At 47.1% G+C, this 20528-nt stretch overlaps 1 protein-coding gene across 2 annotated transcripts; it reads left to right on the forward strand.

The window, feature by feature from the left end:
* Positions 1–685: 685 nt before the first annotated feature.
* SERTAD4 (SERTA domain containing 4) lies at positions 686–11689 on the forward strand. 2 transcript variants are annotated; one of them, XM_082341901.1, is made up of 5 exons: positions 729–825; positions 1913–2901; positions 5773–5964; positions 7201–7316; positions 9174–11689. In XM_082341901.1, the coding sequence occupies exons 3-5, from the start codon at positions 5790–5792 to the stop codon at positions 9942–9944; spliced, it is 1062 nt and encodes a 353-aa protein (XP_082198027.1). In that variant the 5' UTR covers positions 729–825; positions 1913–2901; positions 5773–5789; the 3' UTR covers positions 9945–11689. The 2 variants fall into 2 exon arrangements, with proteins under 2 accessions (XP_082198026.1, XP_082198027.1); XM_082341900.1 differs by lacking the exon at positions 1913–2901 and having other exon boundaries at positions 686–825.
* Positions 11690–20528: the final 8839 nt, after the last annotated feature.

Consider the following 20528-nt stretch of genomic DNA (forward strand, 5'->3'; position numbering starts at 1 on the left):
GCGGCGAGGGGAGAATAACTGCTTGGTCCTGCAAAGGCATCTGTTTCTCATCTCCGTTTGCTGTGGCAAAGGAGAAGAAAGTCTTTTGCAAAGGGTGGGAAAGGCACAGATTTCTTTCTTTCTCTTTTAAATCACACGCACGCACAACAAAAAAGTAAACCAAATAAAAAAAGAGAAGACATCTCAGAAGGTTGCAGAGTGAATACATTATTCGGCTGGAGCCGAGCCCCCAGGGCTGGGGCGGGAGCCCGGGAGCGCGTGGGGTCTGGGCTGCGGGCTGGAGCTGGGCCCGCGTGTCCCCGGGCACCGGGAGGGGAGGGGAGTGGAGGGGAGGAGAGAAGGAGGGAGGGCGGGAAGGAGGGAAGAAGGCAGGGGGCGGGCTGGGGTGAGGGGAAGGCGCCCCGTGTGCTGCCTGAGGAGCGGCGGCGGCGGCGGCGGCGGCGGGAGCGGAGGGAGCAGAGGGAGGGAGGGAGGGAGAGCGGGCGCGCTTGTCATGTTCCTTTTCTCACCCTGGGGGCATCCTGCAGAACCTCTCCTCGGAAATCCACGGGGAAATGGCAAACAGGATTGACGGGTTTCACACGCTCCTCGCTAGACAGAGCCGCTCATTACCATAACCGTCTGCAGCGACGGCGGCGCAGCGCCCCAGTCGCGGCGGCGGGACCTGCCGGGACCCTCGCCCGCCGCGCTCCAGCGGCCACCGCCGACCGGGCCGCCGGGCCGGGACCCGCGCGAGTGTGCACCGGCGGCCGGGCTGGCGCCGAGCCCGGAGAGGGCCAGCAGCAGCTCGAGCGCCGCGGCCGCCGCCTCCCGGCTGACCCCGCGGTAAGAGCCGAGCTGGGCGCGGGCGGCGGGGGCGGAGAGGCCGGGCCGGGTGGAGCGCGACAGCCGGTCCCCTCGGGCGTCTGCTGGGGCTGACTGGCTCCCGCGCGCCCTTCCGGCCCCGGGGCTGCTCCGGGGTCACCGAGTGATCGCGCACCGGCCGGAGCGGGACCCGGGGCGGCTGGGGGGCCGGGGCGCTGCTGGGCGCGGAGGCGGCGCGGGCTTTTTTCCCGGGGCTGGCGAGCGCCGCGGAGCCTTTACCCGGGCGGGAACCGCCGCCGCCTCTAGGGCTGCTCGCGCTGCAGCCCGCGCGCACCGAGGCGAGTCTAGGGGCGGGTGGGGACCGCGGCTCTGGTGAGACCCCAGGGTCCTCGGTGGCCGCTTCTTCCCTTGTCCTGGGGGACGGGGGTCAGTAGGAGGGATGCCACCAGGTCTGGACGGCGCGGCGCTTGGCAGGTGGGGAGGGAGGGATGGTGGATGTCAGGAGCGCGCGTTTGCAAGAAAAAGGAATAGCTGCAGGAGCTGACACCTTCTGTCCCCCCCGCCACCTCCGCCCCCGCACTCTCCTCCCAGGCAGCCGAGCCGCGCTGCGGGCGGCGGCGGCTCCTCTGTCCTCAGCTCACCTCCCCGGCGGGCTCGGCTGCTGCCCGCCTGGTCCACGCCTCCGCCTCTCTCCTCCCTGCCTCCCCTCCCGCCTCCACTGCCCTAGCAACTTTCCGGAGTGCCCGGCCGGGACCACAGAGGCGGGGGGAGAGGCGGCCCCGCGGCCGAGGGTGTCGCGGACACGGCGGGCGCCTGCGGGAGGCACGGGCAGAGTCCTGGCCGCCTGGGTCCAACGGATGCGCGGGGCGATCCCGCAGGCGCGGGCTCCGAGTGGGTTTGGCCGGCGAAGGGGGGAGGGCCGGGCAGGCATCTGCTGCGGGCTGGAGCGCGGGCCGGGGCCAGCCTCTCTAGAGCCCTGCCAACCGCCGTGAGTCATTTCCTTGGAATCCTACCTTTGGTGTTTATTGCCCTTAGAAGGAAACTTGGTTTAAAAAAAAAAAAAAGAAGAAGAAGAAAAGGAAGAATAATCATAGCTCTTATTCTTCAGGAGAGGCGCACGGCTCCAGCACCGTGGAAAGACAACTTGCCTTTGTTCCCAGACACTTGGGGTGTTGTTTACTTTCTCCTTCGGTCGGCGGCCTGTAGGGCTCTGCCCGCTTCCCCGGAGAGGGGCTTGGGTTGCGGCACCGACACCCGAGGGTGTGTCAGTGTGGGAACTCGGATGTGGTGTCTGCTGCCCGCCTGCAGGGAGTGGGTCTCTAAACCTCGGACCCCAGCCTTAGGCCTGGGATGGGGAGACCTGGCGCCCGGGCTCGGACACCCGGGCACCCCCTCGTCTCCCTCCTGCTCAGCACCCGCATTCCAGCCCCAGGACCCGACCTAAAGATCTTGGCCTTTCAGAGCTGCAGCTGAGGAAATGCATTTCCCAGGGCAGACAGGTGTGCTGCAGGGACTGGTAGAAAAGTAGTATCTGTCTATTTAGAAGGGTTGAAGGATTTCATTCCACCCACCCAGCCCCTTCCACCACCACCACTACCACGAGCTGGACAAGCTGTTGAGGTCTTGTTAGGAACAGTGTCAGGTCAAGGGCTTGATTCCACCTGGGCAGGACAGCTAAGACCGGCAGTGTCAAAGGTGTATCGAAAATACCAGCCCTTTACTTCCTTGCTTTTCAGTATTGGAATCAGACCTCTAACTTCTATAATGCTCTTAATAAAATGTTTTCTAATGATGGATGAGGGGGAGGGGTGGGCAAAGAGTGACCAGTATCGCCTGTTGGATGGAAGGCATCACTGAATCTGCAGCTACCCAGTTATGTGTGCCACTTCTATTAGCATCATCATGGCTCCAAGGAAAGAAGAAGCCCAACTCATCTGGAAAAAACAAATTGTATAGAAATGCCTGGTAACTTTACTGTGAACATTTGCTGGAAAAACTTGACATTTTAGCCCTTGGCCTTCTGGGAATGCTTGAGGTGTCATTCTACTACATTCCCTTGGCTGACGAAACAGACATGCGGGAGCCTGAGGATAAAAGGTTAGGACCTTTCTAGTTTTTATTTTTTTAAACACTTGTGTAGACAAAACACACTTTAACACCCTTCTTTTGAATTCACTCACTGCTGATGTTAAAAAAAACAAAATTTACTATACATGTACATCTTTGTGACTCTAGTATTAACAGCACATAAATTTGTGAATTTCAACTTCTGAACTCAGTAGCAGAATTATAATGTAAATCTCATTGTACTGAGAAAAAATGACACTTTGGATCTGTACATATAATACAAATAAAAAGAATCATGGCTTCGTGCCCCATACTCCAATATTTCATGAATGTTAAACTTGCCTTCTTAATTTCCTAACATCCCAGTGTAAGTTCTGGATAGACTAGGAAGACTCAATTGCAAAATCTCCTCCCCGCTCCCAAATAATCCCAACTCATTTATCTTTTATTCGGACTTACATAAATCACTCTTGGAACTCACCTCTCCAGTTTAAGAATTTGTGTGTAAAAGTTTCCCATTCAAAAAAAGAAAAATTTACTGAAACTAGATATCATAAAAGGAAAGAAACAGCCAAGATAAAAACTATTGTGCCATGTTTCAAGTTCAAATGCATGAGTAGAATTTTGTGCCGGAAACAATACTAACAAATAGAAACGCTGAAATCCTTAACAACCAAAAAGCTACAAGGATAAGTCATTAAAATATAAACAAACTCTTACTAACATAAAATAGCACAGGGCCCATATAATGTCCTTTTAAACAAAGGTAATTGCTGCTAGGGGCCTGCAAATGCTTCTCTGTCTTATGGGATATGGATTTGTCAACGTGCCTTGGTTTATATGTAATAAAATTTCCATGTAGGCAAAAAGCTTGGATCTTATTCCCAGAATCCAGCACAAAGTGAGTGTAAATTTCAAGTGAGAAAATACTGTTGCAGTCAATGAGACAGGGCTACCGACTCTGAGAAAAAGCTATATAATTCATGTGCTCCTGGCAATAGCACTTCCTGATATAGTTGTCTCTTAGATAAGTTAAGAAATTGGACCATTTCATGAGAGTCTTCCAGGAAATAAATACCTTGTTTGGATGTCGAGTTTGAGGGGTGATAGAATGGCTTAGTTTGTGAAATCAGTGTGGTCTAAATTTCTTGATTGATGACTCAAAGAACAGAATAAATGGCATGTCCGACCATGTCTTTTTAGAGAATTAATTGAACCTTTTTTATTCTCTTGAAATAAGGTTTTCAAATAAGTCCTTGCTGCTGCCTCTTTGGAGGGCATTTTAAAAGAAAGGGGGTAGGTAGTTTAGCAGCCCAAATCAGCTGGGTCCTAATTCCAGCCACTGACCTGGACACCTCCCCTGTATGTCAGAAGGCCTGGCTTACGTCTTCAGTGAGGTTGGGACAGAATTTCAGGTCTCAGAGAGAAGTCTGGGTGACGGAGTCATTGCTGCCAAGAGTTGCTCTGTTAGCCAGAAGGACATTGTCACTTAATGAAGCTATTTCCCCTTCCCCTTGTGCCTTTCCTCCTTTTACCTGGAAGTGGACCCTTGTTATAACATGTAGGTAATAATAGTCTCCCACGAGACAATAGTAGAGTCACTCTTTCCCCCAAACATTACAAGCTGTATAATTTGGAGAAGAAAGCAAGAACTAGACCCTTAGCATCTATTTGAAAGACAATCAATCTTCAAGAAAGCAGGCCTGTCATCTCTCTTTGTGACAGTTCTTTAAACGGCAAAGTGAGATAGTGGAGGTTTGGGTCTCGTAAAGGAATTGGTGGATAATAAGGCACTGAGGCTGATCTGCAGTCACCACTGATCTATGGCCCCCAGGTCTTTTGGCTTTAGATCCTCTTCTCCCTTGCACTCACTCTGGACCCCATTTTGAGCCCTACTTAGGACCAGGTGAAGACACTGAGCCCCCAGGGAAAGGCCCCCACCACCCAAGGTGCCGAGGAGCCCAGGGCGCATCCCAAGAGTAGAGAGGCTTCCAGTTTCCCCGCAGACCCTAGGGAAGGGCGTGAACTGGACAGAAGGGCAGTGGTGTTTTGCCTCTTGGAAAGTTTCTGCCTCGCCTCTGGGCTTTGCGGTGTAGAGTTGTCCGCTGCCTCTGGCCCTGAAGCCCTGGCTCCTGTTTAATATTCCGCCTGCTCCGTTGATGTTGTGCTTGGCTCCTGTGGGACTGCAGCTCACGGCTGGAAACTGGAGCCAATTTTCTGTCTTCATCTCTCAGTGTTTTGACTGGAGGCAGATCCAGTTCAGGCCAATCAGGGCTGGTGGAAACAACTACCAAGTGTGTCTCTGTCTGCTTCGCTTTGGGAGAAGAAAGTGGAGAGAGCCCCAGAATGTTGTAGAGGAACTGGCCCTGCAGAAACAGAGGAAGAGGGGGCAGCGGGCAGCGGAACAGACTGAACCTGAGAGCATCCGTAGGGATTCCGGGGAAGACTTCTGTCTCCTCCTTCCTTTTCTTTTGATTGATTAGCGGATTTCATCAAAGGAGACTCTCAGGGGATTGACTAGAAAATTGATTTTGCCTTATTAATAGAAAGGAAGCGGCAAGGGTTTTGGCCTTGCCTCTTAGCGGTACATTTTCTGCGGGAAGGTCAGGAGGAAAATGTGTTTAGGAGGCAAAGCAGCTGTCTGGAAGAGGGCTGAGGGGAATCTGAGAACAATAAGAAATGGGGTTTTTAAAGATCCGCCCATGAAATGCAGATTGCTGAACACAGAGGCTGAGCTAATAGCAGCAAGAGAGTTTGCTGAGGTTTTCTTTGAAAAAATAATAAAATGTTTCAGGGCAAAGGGGAGGACTGAGACGTAAAAGTTTCCCAAAGCAAAGGAAGGAGGAGCCAAGGCCATCCCCTGGCTTGCTCTTGATTAGGGCTGTTTTCTTTTTTTTCCAGATCTGAGGCTGTCAGAGATGACTCTGGTTCTGTCCATGAATAGATTCTGCGAGCCCATTGTCTCGGAAGGAGCTGCTGAAATTGCTGGGTACCAGACACTATGGGAGGCTGACAGCTACGGAGGCCCAAGCCCCCCAGGGCCAGCACAGGCTCCTCTGCAGGGAGACCGGGGAGCTGGTCCCCCACTGGCAGGTACTGCCCTTGACCTTCCCCTGCTGCCTTCTGCGGCCAGACTGATGGGCAATGGTGGTGTCTGGGGTGCCCTTCTGAGCGGAGAGAGCTCGTGCTCCAGGGACGTCCCAGGCTGCCTGTGTACCGCTCATAAGTGAGCCCAAGGCTCCAGGGAAAGGACCAGGAGTGATGTTAATTGCATTCAAACCTGAGTTTCCATGTGCTGCTGCTTCGGGTAAAAGTCAGGCATCTGTATTTTTAAGAGAACCAAACCAGATCTTGAAACTTCAGTTTGAGTTTCAGTTTTCTACCTTCTGGAACTATATGGTTCTCTCAGAGCTACACAAGCCCTGGTGGGCTTGACAATGAAATCTTTATCCCATGAGACATAAGGGAATCTGCACTTTGGGCCGGCAGCTATGTGGCTCTTCTTTTTATTAAGCGCGCAATAGGCTTTGGTATTATAGGAAAAAAAAATTTTTAAGACCAGAAAAAAATATGTTCTCCCTGATTCTTTATTCTTATACTTTAAGGTGAGTTCCTTTGGATTTTTGTGTAGTACCAGTGATTGGAAAAAAAACAAAAACATAAAATGTAAAATGAGTACTTGTTGAAGTCAGATTTGCTAAAAAGGATTAAAAGCTTGGTCTTTAAAAATTAGACCCTATTTTTATTCATGGTTGATATGTTACATTTTTGAGAGCAAAAAGGACTTTTGTTACCCTGAATTTTAATTTTAAATTTAAAAAATTTAAATTTTATATTTTAAAAGAAGGAATATTATGACTCCAGTGTGCAGATAATAATTTGCTTACTTACTGAGAGCCCGTAATATTTAAATGTTATTTGGTTATTAGTGTTTACAGTTAAAGATATATGCATCTGAACAGTGGTGTTATATTATGATGGGTTTAATTAAATAATTGGAATAAATACTAATATTATTTCGGAATTATTACACTACTCCCCTTTATGAATGTTGCTGTTTGCCTGTGCATAGAGTTAAGATTCTGAGTATTTAGTAAATGCTGAAATATGTCATTTTCCTCTATAATTGTCTAGAAATACTTGCCTAGCCTGGGTCACAGGATTCTGTATGATAGCAACTATTAAGACTAATGTTTATTTTTAATCACCACATGTACAGACAAATACGTAGCCAAGTTATCTTCTAAAAGGCAAGGCAAGGAAAGTATTTTGTTTGGAGAACCTCTGGCAAACCGCATGTCATTTGTCGTATCTGATTTATTACCACAGGATCACATTACAGGGGAATTTCAAATCCTATAACAACATCCAAGATCACATACTTTAAGAGGAAGTATGTGGAAGAAGAGGATTTTCACCCACCACTCAGCAGCTGTAGCCATAAAGTATGTTTTTTTAAATAGTCATTATTTTTATTAAGAGTTTAAGATACTTAGCAACAGTTGCTTGATCCATTTCCAGAAATTAAAGTGTTCCACCCAAGCAATGAAAATGAGCCACTTCTCAGAAGAGCCATGTTAATCGTTGTCACTTTTTTGGGTCCTGTGTTATTTTTCACAAGTATTTGAAGAAAGAGCCAGCAAGAGCTCCTCTGCCCAGAAATAACAAAATTATATAATCTGAAGAATGTCTTTTTTACTAATGATTTCATTTTCCTCAAGTTGCATTAAGGGTCATGGCGACTGGTGCTTTCACATGTGCAGAAATGCACCTGTTCTTTCCTGACCTGTTCCCCGTATCTGAGCTCCAGCTACCATGGCCAGTACCACACGTATGTGCCTACACGGGGGTGGTCACCCAGGGCTTTTCCTGACCTCTCAGCGGGGGACTCACCATCCTTTGAATGTGTGCATGAAAGTAGAAACGTCCTTCATGGTGCATTCATTACACGTGTTTCATTTGTTAAAATATATAATTCATTCCCAGGAAAAGAGCAAAGCTAACTTTTTTGCATGTATAAGAAGAAAATAACAGGATTGGGAAAGTGCACAGAAGTATGAAACTGGCTATCTAAGCTTTTGAAATACCAGTTCCTTTTCCTTATGGCTACCTTCCTTCAAAAACAATCTGCTAATTTAATCGAGGAGAGGATAACCCAGACCAGAGTTTTTTGAAACGCAGAGAAGATTTTTAATTTTTTAATCATCTTCCTCACTTCTTACTCACTCTCCCCCACCCCACCCCTTTAGATGTTGCTTTGACTCTGCTCATAAAAAGTCATCAGCATGCATTGGCAGGTGTTGGGCTTTCCCCTGCATTTGTAGTTCCTCCGTTAGGTCAGCTTGGGCTGGTTTAATTCACAGCTCCTCAGGTTGGCGCTTTTTTTTTTTATGACCTGGAAGAGCTGATCCCCAGGTGACAAGCATTTTAAGTCCTTTTTGGTTTCTGTGTTGTGGCTTATAGCAGTTTTCCAAATTGCCACTGGGTTTGTAGCAATGATCACACAGTGATGGTATCACACAGCTCAGGAGTGAGTCCTCTGACTCCCTCTCTGCATCTTTCCTCCTGCCCAACACCAGAAAAAGCCTACTTTGGCCCTTCAACCAACAGTTCCTTTTAGGGTTTGAGCCTCATTCATTATTTTTGTCCCCCTATGAAGCAAAGATAATTGCAAGAATGAAACCCAGAAGAACAGCCAGAGAGAGCCATGAGATCTGACAGCCAGATCTCATGCTCCTTGATGGCTAGGCCAGGGTTTGAAGTATACTTATGATGACCTGCATGTTGGCATCTTAAAAAGCATATATTGACATATATATGTGTCACATAAAGGCCCAAGTGTCGTAAGAGTCCAGCTTGATGAATTTCACAAAGTGTGAAATAGCCATATAACTAACATCCAGATAAAGAAACAACATAACCAGCAACCCAGAACCTCTCCTGTGTCCCCTTCTAGTCACTACCTCTCTGCCCTCCAAAGAACCCCCTCTCCTGACTTCTAACAGCATAGGTCAGTTTTGTGCATTTCGGCATCCCCCTCACTGAGCCGTAAAAGGCAGACATCCTGACCTGTCCCTGCCGAGGTCTGCACTGTGGCTGGATTCCCCGATGCTCGACATCACCAGTGAGTCTGCTGGGAAGGGGAGACATTAGCAGCCCCTGGGACAGCATCTCTAAATGAACCTGGGGAAACAAGATCACAACATTCCCAGACTCAGAAACTGCCAAGAGAGAAATGTGCTGTGATGATATTTTAATATAAACCATTTCCTAAGCTTTCTCTTCCTTTTTTTGATTTTTAGACCATCTCAATCTTTGAGGAACGAGCCCACATCCTTTATATGTCCTTAGAAAAGCTAAAGTTTATCGATGATCCTGAAGTGTACCTCCGAAGATCTGTCCTTATAAACAATTTGATGAAAAGGATCCATGGAGAAATTATCATGCAGAATAACTGGTGCTTTCCTGCCTGTTCTTTCAATGGCACCTCTGCCCAGGAGTGGTTTATGGCTCAAGACTGTCCTTACCGGAAACGACCTCGGATGGCCAAAGAGGAGTGTGAAAAGTTTCATGCCTGCTGCTTGTACCAAGAATGTGGTGGTCACTACCTAAATTTACCCCTTTCTGTCAATGCTAATGTCGGAAATGCCTCCACCACTGCCTCTTCCTCCTCCTCCTCCTCCTCCTCATCTTCCTCTTCCTCTCCCCCTCTGCCTTTACCGAGTTGTTCCCACCAGGTGGATTTTGATGTAGGCAGTGCACCCATTTACAAGGGTGATGGCCAGATACCTGCCAATGAAATCTTTGTTACTAATGTGAGGTCACTTGGTGTTCAGGAAAAGGCCAAATTGAATGAGAAAGCAAATGATGACACCAACAGGGATGGTGGCCCCCTAAGCCATGAACCTGTGGGAAATGACCTTGCTTTTGAGTGCAAAGGCCAATTTTATGATTATTTTGAGACTGGATATAATGAAAAAAGCAATGTAAGTGAGTCGTGGAAAAAGTCCTTAAGGAAAAAGGAGCCTTCACCAAGTAACAAACTGTGCTGCAGCAAAGGAAGTAAAATATGAGCCACCTTCTCACCGAAACTTTGAAGCATGCACAGCATGATCAATTAGCTCTCATGAATTTTATTTTGAATGGATTTTATAGTTTTGTACAACTGATACAATTATGCCATGAACATGCCATGTCATTTTAATGCCTGGAGAGCAGATTGCATATAACATCTGTATAGTAGGCATCGGCGAGCTACTTATAAATGTGGTGACGTTACCGAGAAAACAGTTGACGCTTAAAAGTATATCTTAGTTTTCTTACAGAAAAGATCAGTAGATTAGAACGGGGGGCAATGTGCCCTTGTGATATTTCCGTGACCTCCAGGAGCCTGTCACTAGCGAAGAACCTTCCACCTGTTTGCCACTTAATTAGGTAGTTATTTGGTAAGCAAATCAATATAACCAGCAAGGAATGTCTGCTTCTTCTTTATGATACAGTATTTTTTTCTGACTAAAAGACTGAAGACAGGGAGCTAGGTGAAATGGCTTCCTGGTGCTGTTAAGTATTTGAATTCAACAGTCTTGTGTGACAGATGAAAATAGGATAGAACGTAATGAAGCACACCTGTCTAGGGGCAGCAATCAACAATATGAGTAGAGGCTAATCCCTGCAAGTTCCCAGCTTGCCTGTGATGGGTGATGAGGCTTTTAGAGATATATTATACAGGGCGATTTTTGGTGCCTTACTTTATCTTAATTTTTGCCAGTGTGAAAATTAAGGATAAATCAGAGTACAGCAGGGATTTAACAAACAGGAAAACAAAAAAACACAGGGTGGATCAATATTGTTTGGAGACCGTTAATGTCGAACTATTGCGTTCAACTTTTGATTCAACATCTCTATTCTTCCTTTGTTTTTGATGCCCAATTGCTTTCGGATTTGGCATTTTTAGAAAGGGATGGAGGAAACAATAGACAGAGCTGTTAGAAACCAGCACTGGCTGCTCGAGCTTTTCTATGGCAACGGTCTGTTGCTGGGGTTTGGGTTTTCTGGGTTTTGGGTTGTTTTGTTTTGTTTTCTTGTCCAATGAAGTTCATGAACCAGTGGCATGCATCATACTTTAATCTGTTTTGCATCATTTCACTCGTTTAGATTATAAAAGCATGTGGTTTTTTATATATGACTTTTGCTGTTGATTACGAAGCACAATGTTGATAAATGATGTGGTGATCAATAAGGTTTTATCTTAAAGAATGTAAAGATTTTAGTTTGGGGAAAGTTATTTTGGAGAAATGGGACTCAGTCGGCAAAAGCTCCTATGTATTTGGTCGTTTTTCTCAATCATTTCTTTCATTTGTGCATTGGCAAGGTACCAGAGTACCCCTCTGACCATCCTTCCTTCCACACCAGCCAACTCCTCCTGCTAAACTGTATTCCCATTTCCAAGGTTACTGGCTGACTTGGGCCTCCTTACACAATACTTCACAGGAACCAAATGCCAAATGGAGGAAGTAAGTAAGTCCTCCCAGTTTCTCCAAGATAAAGCTTTTTTATTATTGCTATTAATATTAAATATAGGTCTCATTCATACAGTGTATGAGTAGGATCATCATTTGGACAATGTCCACAAGGACCAATTTTTAAAACCTGTTCTTGTGTTATGGCTGAATAGTCTAGTGATGTTTTGTCCTTTATTTTCAATATTTGATAAACATTTGATGTTGAAAACTTAGATGATAGATGCTTGTATATGAATGTGTTGTTGTAATAAAGTGAAGTTTTCTTGATATATATTTATTAAAATGATCAAAATTCATTCAGATTTTCTTACTTTAATGACTGTTGGCTATGTTTCTCTTTTCCGTTGCTCTTTCTCCTTTAAAAAACTCAAAATGTCTAGAAACTGTCATGGGCAGTGGCCACACAGCCGTTTTCAAAGTTAAAGTGTACTTTGAGAGGCCCATCTAACAGGTGTTTCAGAATGCTCCTAGTTTGTAGGTTTAGATTTCTGTTGATTAAGAGCACAGTGTTAGTAAATGATGTGCTTTGTGATCGATAAGGTTTTATCTGAAAGGATCCGACGGTTTTCATTTTTATAAAGTTTCTGAAAAAAATAGCATAACATGAAGCCAAAAATACTGAATCCTAGCTGATTCCTTTATGAAATGTCAAATTGTCAAGAAGATGGCCCATATGTAAACGGTTAAAATAGCTACAGAGGTTATTGCCGGTAGTAGTCCGTGCAATTCTGTATTGTTGTTATTCTTAGAGGCTAATATTTCATTTGATAAAAGGGGCAAGCTAGTTGGAAGCTAGTTAATTTGCCAAAAGTAGCATTCTTATTGTGAGCGTAATACATCATGAACATTTAAATATGAAAGAAAGGACTTACATTTTTGCTTTTTAAAAGCCCCCAGCATTACTCGATAATGGTGGCCAAAGCTGTAAAATGATGGAGTTGGTGATTTTCCACAGAACCCACTAGCGCTTCTTTGCAGGATGACGGGTGTCTTTGAATCCAGCAGCATTAAAATGTGTAATATTTAGTAATCAGGTTTTTGTTTCTAGGACATTTCCAGCATACTTTTTCTTTACTAAAAAATAATCCCTAAACACCCATCCAAGTAACAAAAATGTTTCTGGTGTTGGTATGAAAGCGTTAGAGCCTCCTCTGTGCCTACCTTGTGATTTCTACTCAAGAGATATTAAGTTAGATTTTGCAGAGTTGTCAAGGCTCCCCTTCATAGTTAAGTCTATGAATTGGGTTCTATAGTTATATCCTCAGAGATGGGAAAAGCTAAGACCGCCCTCCACAGCACACTGCTGTCTCTCCAGCTGGAAGTAACACCTTTTCTTATCGCTCTGCTTTCTTTGCTTTAAGGAAAACCTCATATGGCCGAATCCAGACTTTTAAAAGTTGAATGAGGGGAAATCTTCACTTAAGAAAATGGCCCAGCTCCCCAAATGTGCCTTTAATTGCTACTCCCCTAGGCATCTAGGTGCATGTCTGTAACCAAATCATTAACCTCTGCCTCTGGTCGTTCCTCTCTTAAAGTCCGTAATTTGTAGAGGATAGCCTGGCAAAGGCCCTTTAAAAGGGCAAAGGTATCATTATATGCTTCCACTCTTAAAATCCTATTATTCTATAGTTCACCTTGAAGGTGTCCTAGGGACAGGGACCTGGGAGGAAGGTAGCTAGGAAAAACTTAAACCTAGTGGCAGTGACTATTTGACAACAATCAATAATTAGGGTAAAGCATCTTCGGCCTGATCTTTTAAGACAATGGAAATGTTGAACATTTTACCTGCTACTTTGTTAAATAGATGCTGAAGCGAGTGAATGTAAGGTATTTGCTTTTAGAGCTCATAGATTATAACTCCATCAAAGCATGGCTACCCATCCCTCCAAACGTGAACTTGCACTACAGCTTCCCTTGAGTACTTCCTTTCTGTGTATCAAGAAGAGAGCCAAGAACAACTTGCAGAAGACATGGGTGTTAAGAGGTGCCAGCCTCACAATAAATATCAGACAGGGATATGAGGATTTGTTTGCAATGCAGCTAAGCTTTTATATCCCTCAAACAAATTATGAGCAGAAAACGCTTTTGAAGATAATTAGTTGTTCAAATCCACTTTTATGACAGTCCCTGAAATTTGTAGTCATTGTATTTGTAGTGAAATCACATTCCTGCCAGTTTTACTAGGCCTTTTCAAAAACAAGGATTCAACATGGCATCAATAATGATGGTTTAAACTAGACACAGAAATGTCCTGTGAAGAGAAGAATGAAATCAATATTTAAATAAGAAAAGAGACAATGTATGTTTTCTAGGAATTCATTTTAAGATTGTTTTGCTCTGATTCTGTGGTTTAAAATAAATGCATTAAGGATCTTTTAAGTTAACTGCACGATGCCTCCAGTACTTTCTTAGTTATAGTATAGTGAATAAGCAAGGTATATTCTCTTCACTTGGCTAAAACGTCTCCATTTTATGTGACGTAGCTACATGACCTGGAGTAAATCAGTTACTAGTTTAGAGATTATTTCCAGCCCTGTGTACTTGCCATATTTTAGCTGGGAGAATTCACTTAGGAAATGCACTTGCAAAGATGTAAGTTATGAACACTTGAATCTCACATCCTGCCATAAAGTGCATCAGCAAGTGAGTTTAATAAAACATGCTGTTTAAAATAGTCTGTAATTTCCTGTTTCTGCATTTCCCTTCAGTATCTGTGACAGGCTGAAGAACGATGACTAAACGAAGGGAATTTACACAAGCTAGTCTGGTGGTGTTTGCAAACCATCACCATGAGCTTCATCTTCTTTGGTAAACAATTCTCTGGTGGGCTGTCTATTGCTGTTTTTTTTTTTCCTTGGTGTTGGTCCAATTTGTTAATTTTTAAAATGCAAACTACTTATTCACAGCCTGGAAACACCTGCTTTTGACCACAATGAAATTGATGGAACGTATGGAGATGAATTAGTCGTTTCTCATGAAATTTCCCATATTTCTCAACCCCATTCAATGGAACTGTTCCCTTCATTTAACATTATGAAATCTTATAAAATGCCATATCTTGGGGTGAGAACACACACAGAAAAGAACTGCAGAGATGTAAGTTGTGATCTTGCTTCCTGCTGAGATCCCAAGACAGTGGGTAAATAGCAGAACTTTGGGGAGGGGGGGATGGGTTTCAGCAGGAGTTGCCTCCAATCAGGTCATTTCATGGGAGCAGCTGAGTCCAGGCATCAGGTGTGTGATCCTCCACCACCCCATCTGATTGGTCAGCTCATACATGAACCTAACCCGGATACTTCTAGACACGGTACTTTTCTGCAGATGTCTTCTGAGGCAACTGCAATGAGCTAAGCTCAGATGTGACGTATCCCTTGTATTCTGTCAATTAAGAAGTGAGCAGATCTCTCTGAAACGCATCTGGCACAGTGCTCAGGCATCTATACCATCCTCAAACTCACACAACCCCTGTGTGCATAATAAGGAAAAGATGGAGAATGACAGCCTTCAAGGCAAGGGATTTCAGCAAAAGGTTGGGGAGTTGATTTCTGATGGAGTGGAGGGGAAGAAGTCTGGGAAATACAGCACTCCACATGCACAGAGGAGTGTATTCATTTTCTTTACGGAGAAGTCTAAAGATTAAAAAGGAAAGAAGGCAATTTTTTGGTCAAACCTCTTTATGAAGACAAGAAAAACCATTTCAGGTACTAAAAGAGAGAAATGGCTTGTCCGTCCTTTCTGGGAGCTGGGAGGGGTTCTCATTGTTGTTCAAGTCCTTAGATGCTGTGCTTTTCAATAAACCAACCAAACTGTCTTTGTGACTAAGTATAGGCATTAGCTCATCTCTCCTATTCAGTTCAGGCACAGTGGTTGTGGGTTTCTCGTGAAACTGGAATATAGCAGAGGGTTAAGAGTGCGGGACTTGGAGTCAAACTGCCTGGATGCAAATTCCAGCTCTGCCAGTGTAGCTGTGCAAACTTGGCCTTGGCCAGCAAGCTACTTTACTTCCTAGCACCTCAGTTTCCTTGTCTGTAAAATGGGGTGGCATGCCATACCCACCTTGTCAGTTTGTCAGGATTAAAGACTTTAATATTGGGGAAGTGGCTTGACCTTGCCTGGGCACGCACTATGGGTGTGAAATAGCAGTGAGCCTCCATGACTTCTCCGCTAATGTCCCTGGACCCCCTGAAAGCTGGAGCTGACAGTACCAGATACTTTTCGGGGAAAGTATTCAGCCTCCTGGGTTTTGTACAGCAAGTTTGAAATTAAATAGAGGGATGGTGTCAAACCTGGGGACCCAGGACCCTTAAACAGCTATGAAAGTAGTCACTGGTGTTCCTGAGATATGTTTAATATTTCAAAAGCTTATTGGAAATCATAAAATTTCCTGAAAGCAGTTGTGCAGGAAATTGTCAGATTTCTTTATATTGTCAGATTTCTTTATCGTTGGCTGGAATTAAATCAGCTCTGGGTTAACACAGCACAAACTGAGAAGAAATTCTGGGAAAATGAAGGCATTTTTCCTAATAAATAAATTTATTTTGAGGATAGTATCTTTCAGAACATTGGCTACCTGAAAGGTGTAAGAGGTGTCCTTTACAAATGAAAAGATTAAAAACCACTGACCTCTGATTCATCCCTAGGATTTGCCAAAGTTCAAGTTTATCCAATTACTATATTGAATGATTCTCTTAGACCTAGTTTTTCCTCAGAAAAAAATACAATATGGAGTAAATAAATACAGACCAAGCATTATTCCTTATGTTCCTATATCTGATAATGGAGGCCAAAGCAGGATTTTCTGTATAATTATAACTTCGAGGACATGGCCTCAAAGTAGTTATAAAATAACTTCGATACAGTTTCCACTTAGAAGATCTAAGTTTAAAAGCAGCTCAACTAGGGAGTGGTTGTCCCTACTTCAAGAGCTCATTTCTTTCTATGTTGCCTTTAAACTCAGAGCCCAATTGATGACTTCAAAATAGGATTTCATTTTTAAAATTACATTTCTGTCTCTCTCGATGTTCCAAGAGTATATATTTTTCCATAAGCTGAGGTACATCACCTGTAGTGATGCTTGCTGATTGTTAGGACTGAAATGAGGACAAAACTGAACCATATAGTTTGAGAATGAGAAATTGGTGCCAGAGTGAGAGAAAATGCAGTGTTGTGCCGTGGTGGTTCCAGAACTTCTCTGGGACAGGTTCTCCTCCTTCCCAACCGAGCTCTAGGATCTCATAAGTGACACAGTAGTTGCCATTTGAGCTAGCAGAACAGCTGAGAGGGGCATGGGGGTGGGGGAGGACACCTCAACCTGCCCCGGGAGATCCAGGCTGGCCATCTCCAGACTCTTGTTCTCCCCTTACTTGGAAACTCAGCAGCTGGAGCAGACTTTTTAAAAAATAAATTTATTTATTTGGCTGCGTTGGGTCTTCCTTGCTGCGCGCGTGCTTTCTCTAGCTGCGGAGAGCGGGGGCTACTCCTCGTTGCGATGTGCTGTCTTCTCATTGCGGTGGCTTCTCTTTGTTGTGGAGCACCAGCTCTAGGCGCGTGGGCTTCCGTAGGTGTGGCATGCAGGCTCAGTAGTTGTGGTTTGTGGGCTCTAGAGCGCATGCTCTGTAGCTGTGGCGCACGGGCTCAGTTGCTCCGCGTCATGTGGGATCTTCCCAGACCGGGGCTCCGAACCCGTGTACCCTGCATCGGCAGGCGGATTCTTAACCACTGCGCACCACGGAAGTCCCCTGGAGTAGATTTTTTATTTTCCAGCGGGTAGTATTCCAACCAGTAAGCATTCTCAGTTAGAATTCTTAACCAGTCTAGCCTTAACCTAGCTGGTATTAGCCAAGATGACTTAATGTGCAAGGGACATGAGGCATTGGCGGGTGTGTGTGTGGGGGGGGATCTCTCTGGAAAAGGTATTAGTCTGCACAGAAAGGACCCATAAAGAAATCCTGGGACCATCTGTCTATCTGGGTGTTGCAATGGATGAATGAATAGATAAATGTTAGGAAGAACCCTGGGGTGGAGTTTGCAAGAATTGATTGATTTCCAATCCTTATGCTCATTATAGAGCAGACACGGTTTAACTCATTCTAAAATTTTCTAACTTTTTACCTATAGTCTATTGCATTGGTTTCTGATCAAATGACTTCTGTTTCTTAACCATAGAAATATAACCAAGTATGCTGAGAGCTCTAGATTAGGAGTTAGGAGACAGGTTCTTGCCTGGCTCTACCACTCACTAGCCGTCTAACCATCAACAAGCCCTTAACTTCTCTGAGTCTTAATTTCCCATCTGTCAAATGATGAGGTTCCACTCAAAGGGCCTTGGTCTCTTCTGGCCCTGACATTTGTGATTCAAACAACCGGAAATCTTTCTGAAGATTTTCACTTGAATTTTCTGCACGTGTCACTCCTTCCTTTACTTCCCCAGTATGCCTTTATTATTTTCCCCCCAGTGAAACCGAGATACTGCTTCTGGATGTTTCTTAAAGAATAAATCTCTGAGTTTTCGTCCAGATGATTGTATTCTGCACATGGCTGCTAACCAATTGCCTGAAATGCATTCCTCCAGATAAACCACGCTCCCCCGCGGTGCCTCAGTACCGTTACCCTCCCCCTCCCCGGAGAGGGCTCCCCCCATCCATTAGCCCATTAGCTCCACACATTCGGAGCCAGCCAGGCGCAGCGCCGCTCCTCCTGACACAAGATTGTCCTCCCCTTCAAGCAACCAGCCTGCCTGTCCTACGCAGGCAGGAGATCCGAGAACCCTCTTCTCTCTCATGTTTATGAGTAATGAAATAGCGGACTTTCCCCCTTCTTTTTGTGAAGACAGTCCTTGCAGCTGGGACTGTAACTTATTCTTTTTTTTCATATGAGCCAAGATTATGGTCCCGTAACCCAATTAGTGTCATTTGGTGGTGGTCCAAGTGCTTCCCCTGCACGAGTTTTAATTTGGGGATCCCCGGAGGCTGCACTCCACATCTGTAGCCGGCCTGTCCTTCCTCTCCCCTTATTTGCTCGAGGTTTATGGGAGGATTTGCTGTGTGGTCTGGGAGGCGGCTGCTTCTCTTTCATCCGCACTGCTCTCGAGCCGCCGAGGAGCCTTTTACTTTTCATCAAGCCCTGGCACCTGGAAGGCAGGCAGCCGGGGTGACTGGAATGAATCAGCGGATGCCCTGCAGGCCCCGAGGGGCGCGGCCCTGCTAGCGTGGGGGAGGGGAGGACGGGGGGAAGCTGCGTTCGAGGGGAGCAGTCCACCACCCCGCCAGGCTGGGCCAAGCTGGGATCCAGAGCGCAGGTCGCAGAGCAACCCCACACCCCGCCCCCACTCCCTGGCTGGCGAGGACTGGCGAGGGCTCGGGGCGCTCATTGTGCAGGCAGCTGGCACCAGCTGGGAAGGGGAATTAGCATAACAAAGAGCCGGAGCGAGCGCCGCGCGGCCCGGCTGGGGCTCTGCCGAGAGCCCCGGGCTCGGAGAAGCCGCGCTGTCATCAGCAGCGCACCCCGGGCCGCGGGACCGGCGACCCTCGGAGCTGCAGGGCGGGACCCCATTGCAGACGTCCGCGCCAGCGCGAGGTCGGCCAGAGTCCCGGCCGCCGGGCTCGCCCGGAGAAAATAGTGCGTGTGGGTGTGAGTGCCCGTGACAACGTGAGTGGGCGTGTGTGTGTGTGTGTGCGCGCGCGCGCCTGTGTAGGGATGCTGTGGGTCCGAGTGTGCGTGAGTGTGTGCATGGGCGTGCATGTGACTGTGGCCGTGGGCATGTGAAGAGGCCACCTGCAGACTGGAGGGGACCCACTAGCTCCCTTCGCTCCCTCCCCACCTAGGCCTCTTTGTTTATTCCTTCCCTGGAGAGGAAAGGAATCACCGGTTCTTAACTCTGGCGGCCCCGTGGAACCCCCTGGGGAGCTTTTACAAAGCCCCCGGCCCCCGACTAGCTAATAACAGGCCCCTGCGGGGGTCTCCAGCGCGGTGTCTCCTAATCCGCCCTCGCGGATTCCGACCCGCCCCTGGGGTGAGAACAGGTGAGAACTGGCTGACCCGGCCGCCAGCCAGCGACCGCGGAGGCAAGGACCTCCGAGCCCTGCGTTTAGGGCCTCGGAGCTTTGCCTTCGCCTTCACTGGCTGAGGTCAAGTGCACATTCCTCCCACACTAGCGCTTGGGTCTCAAGCTTCCGACTGGGCAACTTCATCTCAGTGTTTGCGTATAATCCTTAGAGCTGCCCGTGGGAAGAAAGCTGTCGGGAAACTAAGGCTCCGTTAAGTATCACAAAAGGTCACAAAGCAGTAATTCGGCCGACCGAATTGGAGCCCAGGGCTGTGGGACTCGAAGCCCACGTTCTTTCCACTGTGACATTAAACAACAACAAAAACGAGCACCGCTGTTTAATGCGCAGCAGACCTCAAGCTGACCAGGTCCCTGGAAGGGCCCACGGCCCGAGAAGGCAGACACAGACCAGACGACGTCCCTAGAAAATGCCCAGGGCCTCTCCTCCAGCCCCGATTTCTGCGCCACCTTCGACCTGATCGCCCCTTCCCCGCCCTGCCCGGCTCTCGGTACAGCCCTCCGCAGACTGCGGCCCCCAGCCCCCTCCCTACAGGAAGGGAAAATGACGGCACAAGCCATTCGCCGCCATCCGGGAGCTGTCGGCAACTGCGCAGCCAGGGGCGGGGTGGGGGCTGGAGGGAGAGAGCGCTGCAGCCGGGGACCCGGGGACCGGGGGACCAGGGAGCTACACCTCCGCCCCTCGGGCCCAGCGCCTGGGTCTCGCCTCGCTGCACCAAGCCCGCTTCTTCCTTGCGGGCGCCGGGCGCCTTTGAGGCTCCTCACGCGTTCCGTGACAGGAGTCCCTGGCCTCGGCTGCCTGCACAGCCCTCCCGGAGAGGGAGGGGAGGAGAACTGAACGAGCTGCGGGGCTCTGCCAGTCCCAAGCTTCCCCACTACGCAGAGGTCTGCATTTCCACACGCGCAGCCTGTATCAGGCGCCTTAGCATCGCCAAGCTCTAGAGCCGAAGAGGCCTCCCACTCAGGCCACCGGGGCCCACTCACCCTTCTCACCGTCTGGGAGACCAAGGCCCCCTGGGAGATGAAGTAAATCTCCAAGTTTCACCGTCCTCTGTCTGCCTGCCCAGCTTTGC

Source organism: Balaenoptera borealis, assembly GCF_965194805.1.
Source record: "Balaenoptera borealis genome assembly, chromosome: 1".
NCBI lineage: Eukaryota > Metazoa > Chordata > Mammalia > Artiodactyla > Balaenopteridae > Balaenoptera > Balaenoptera borealis.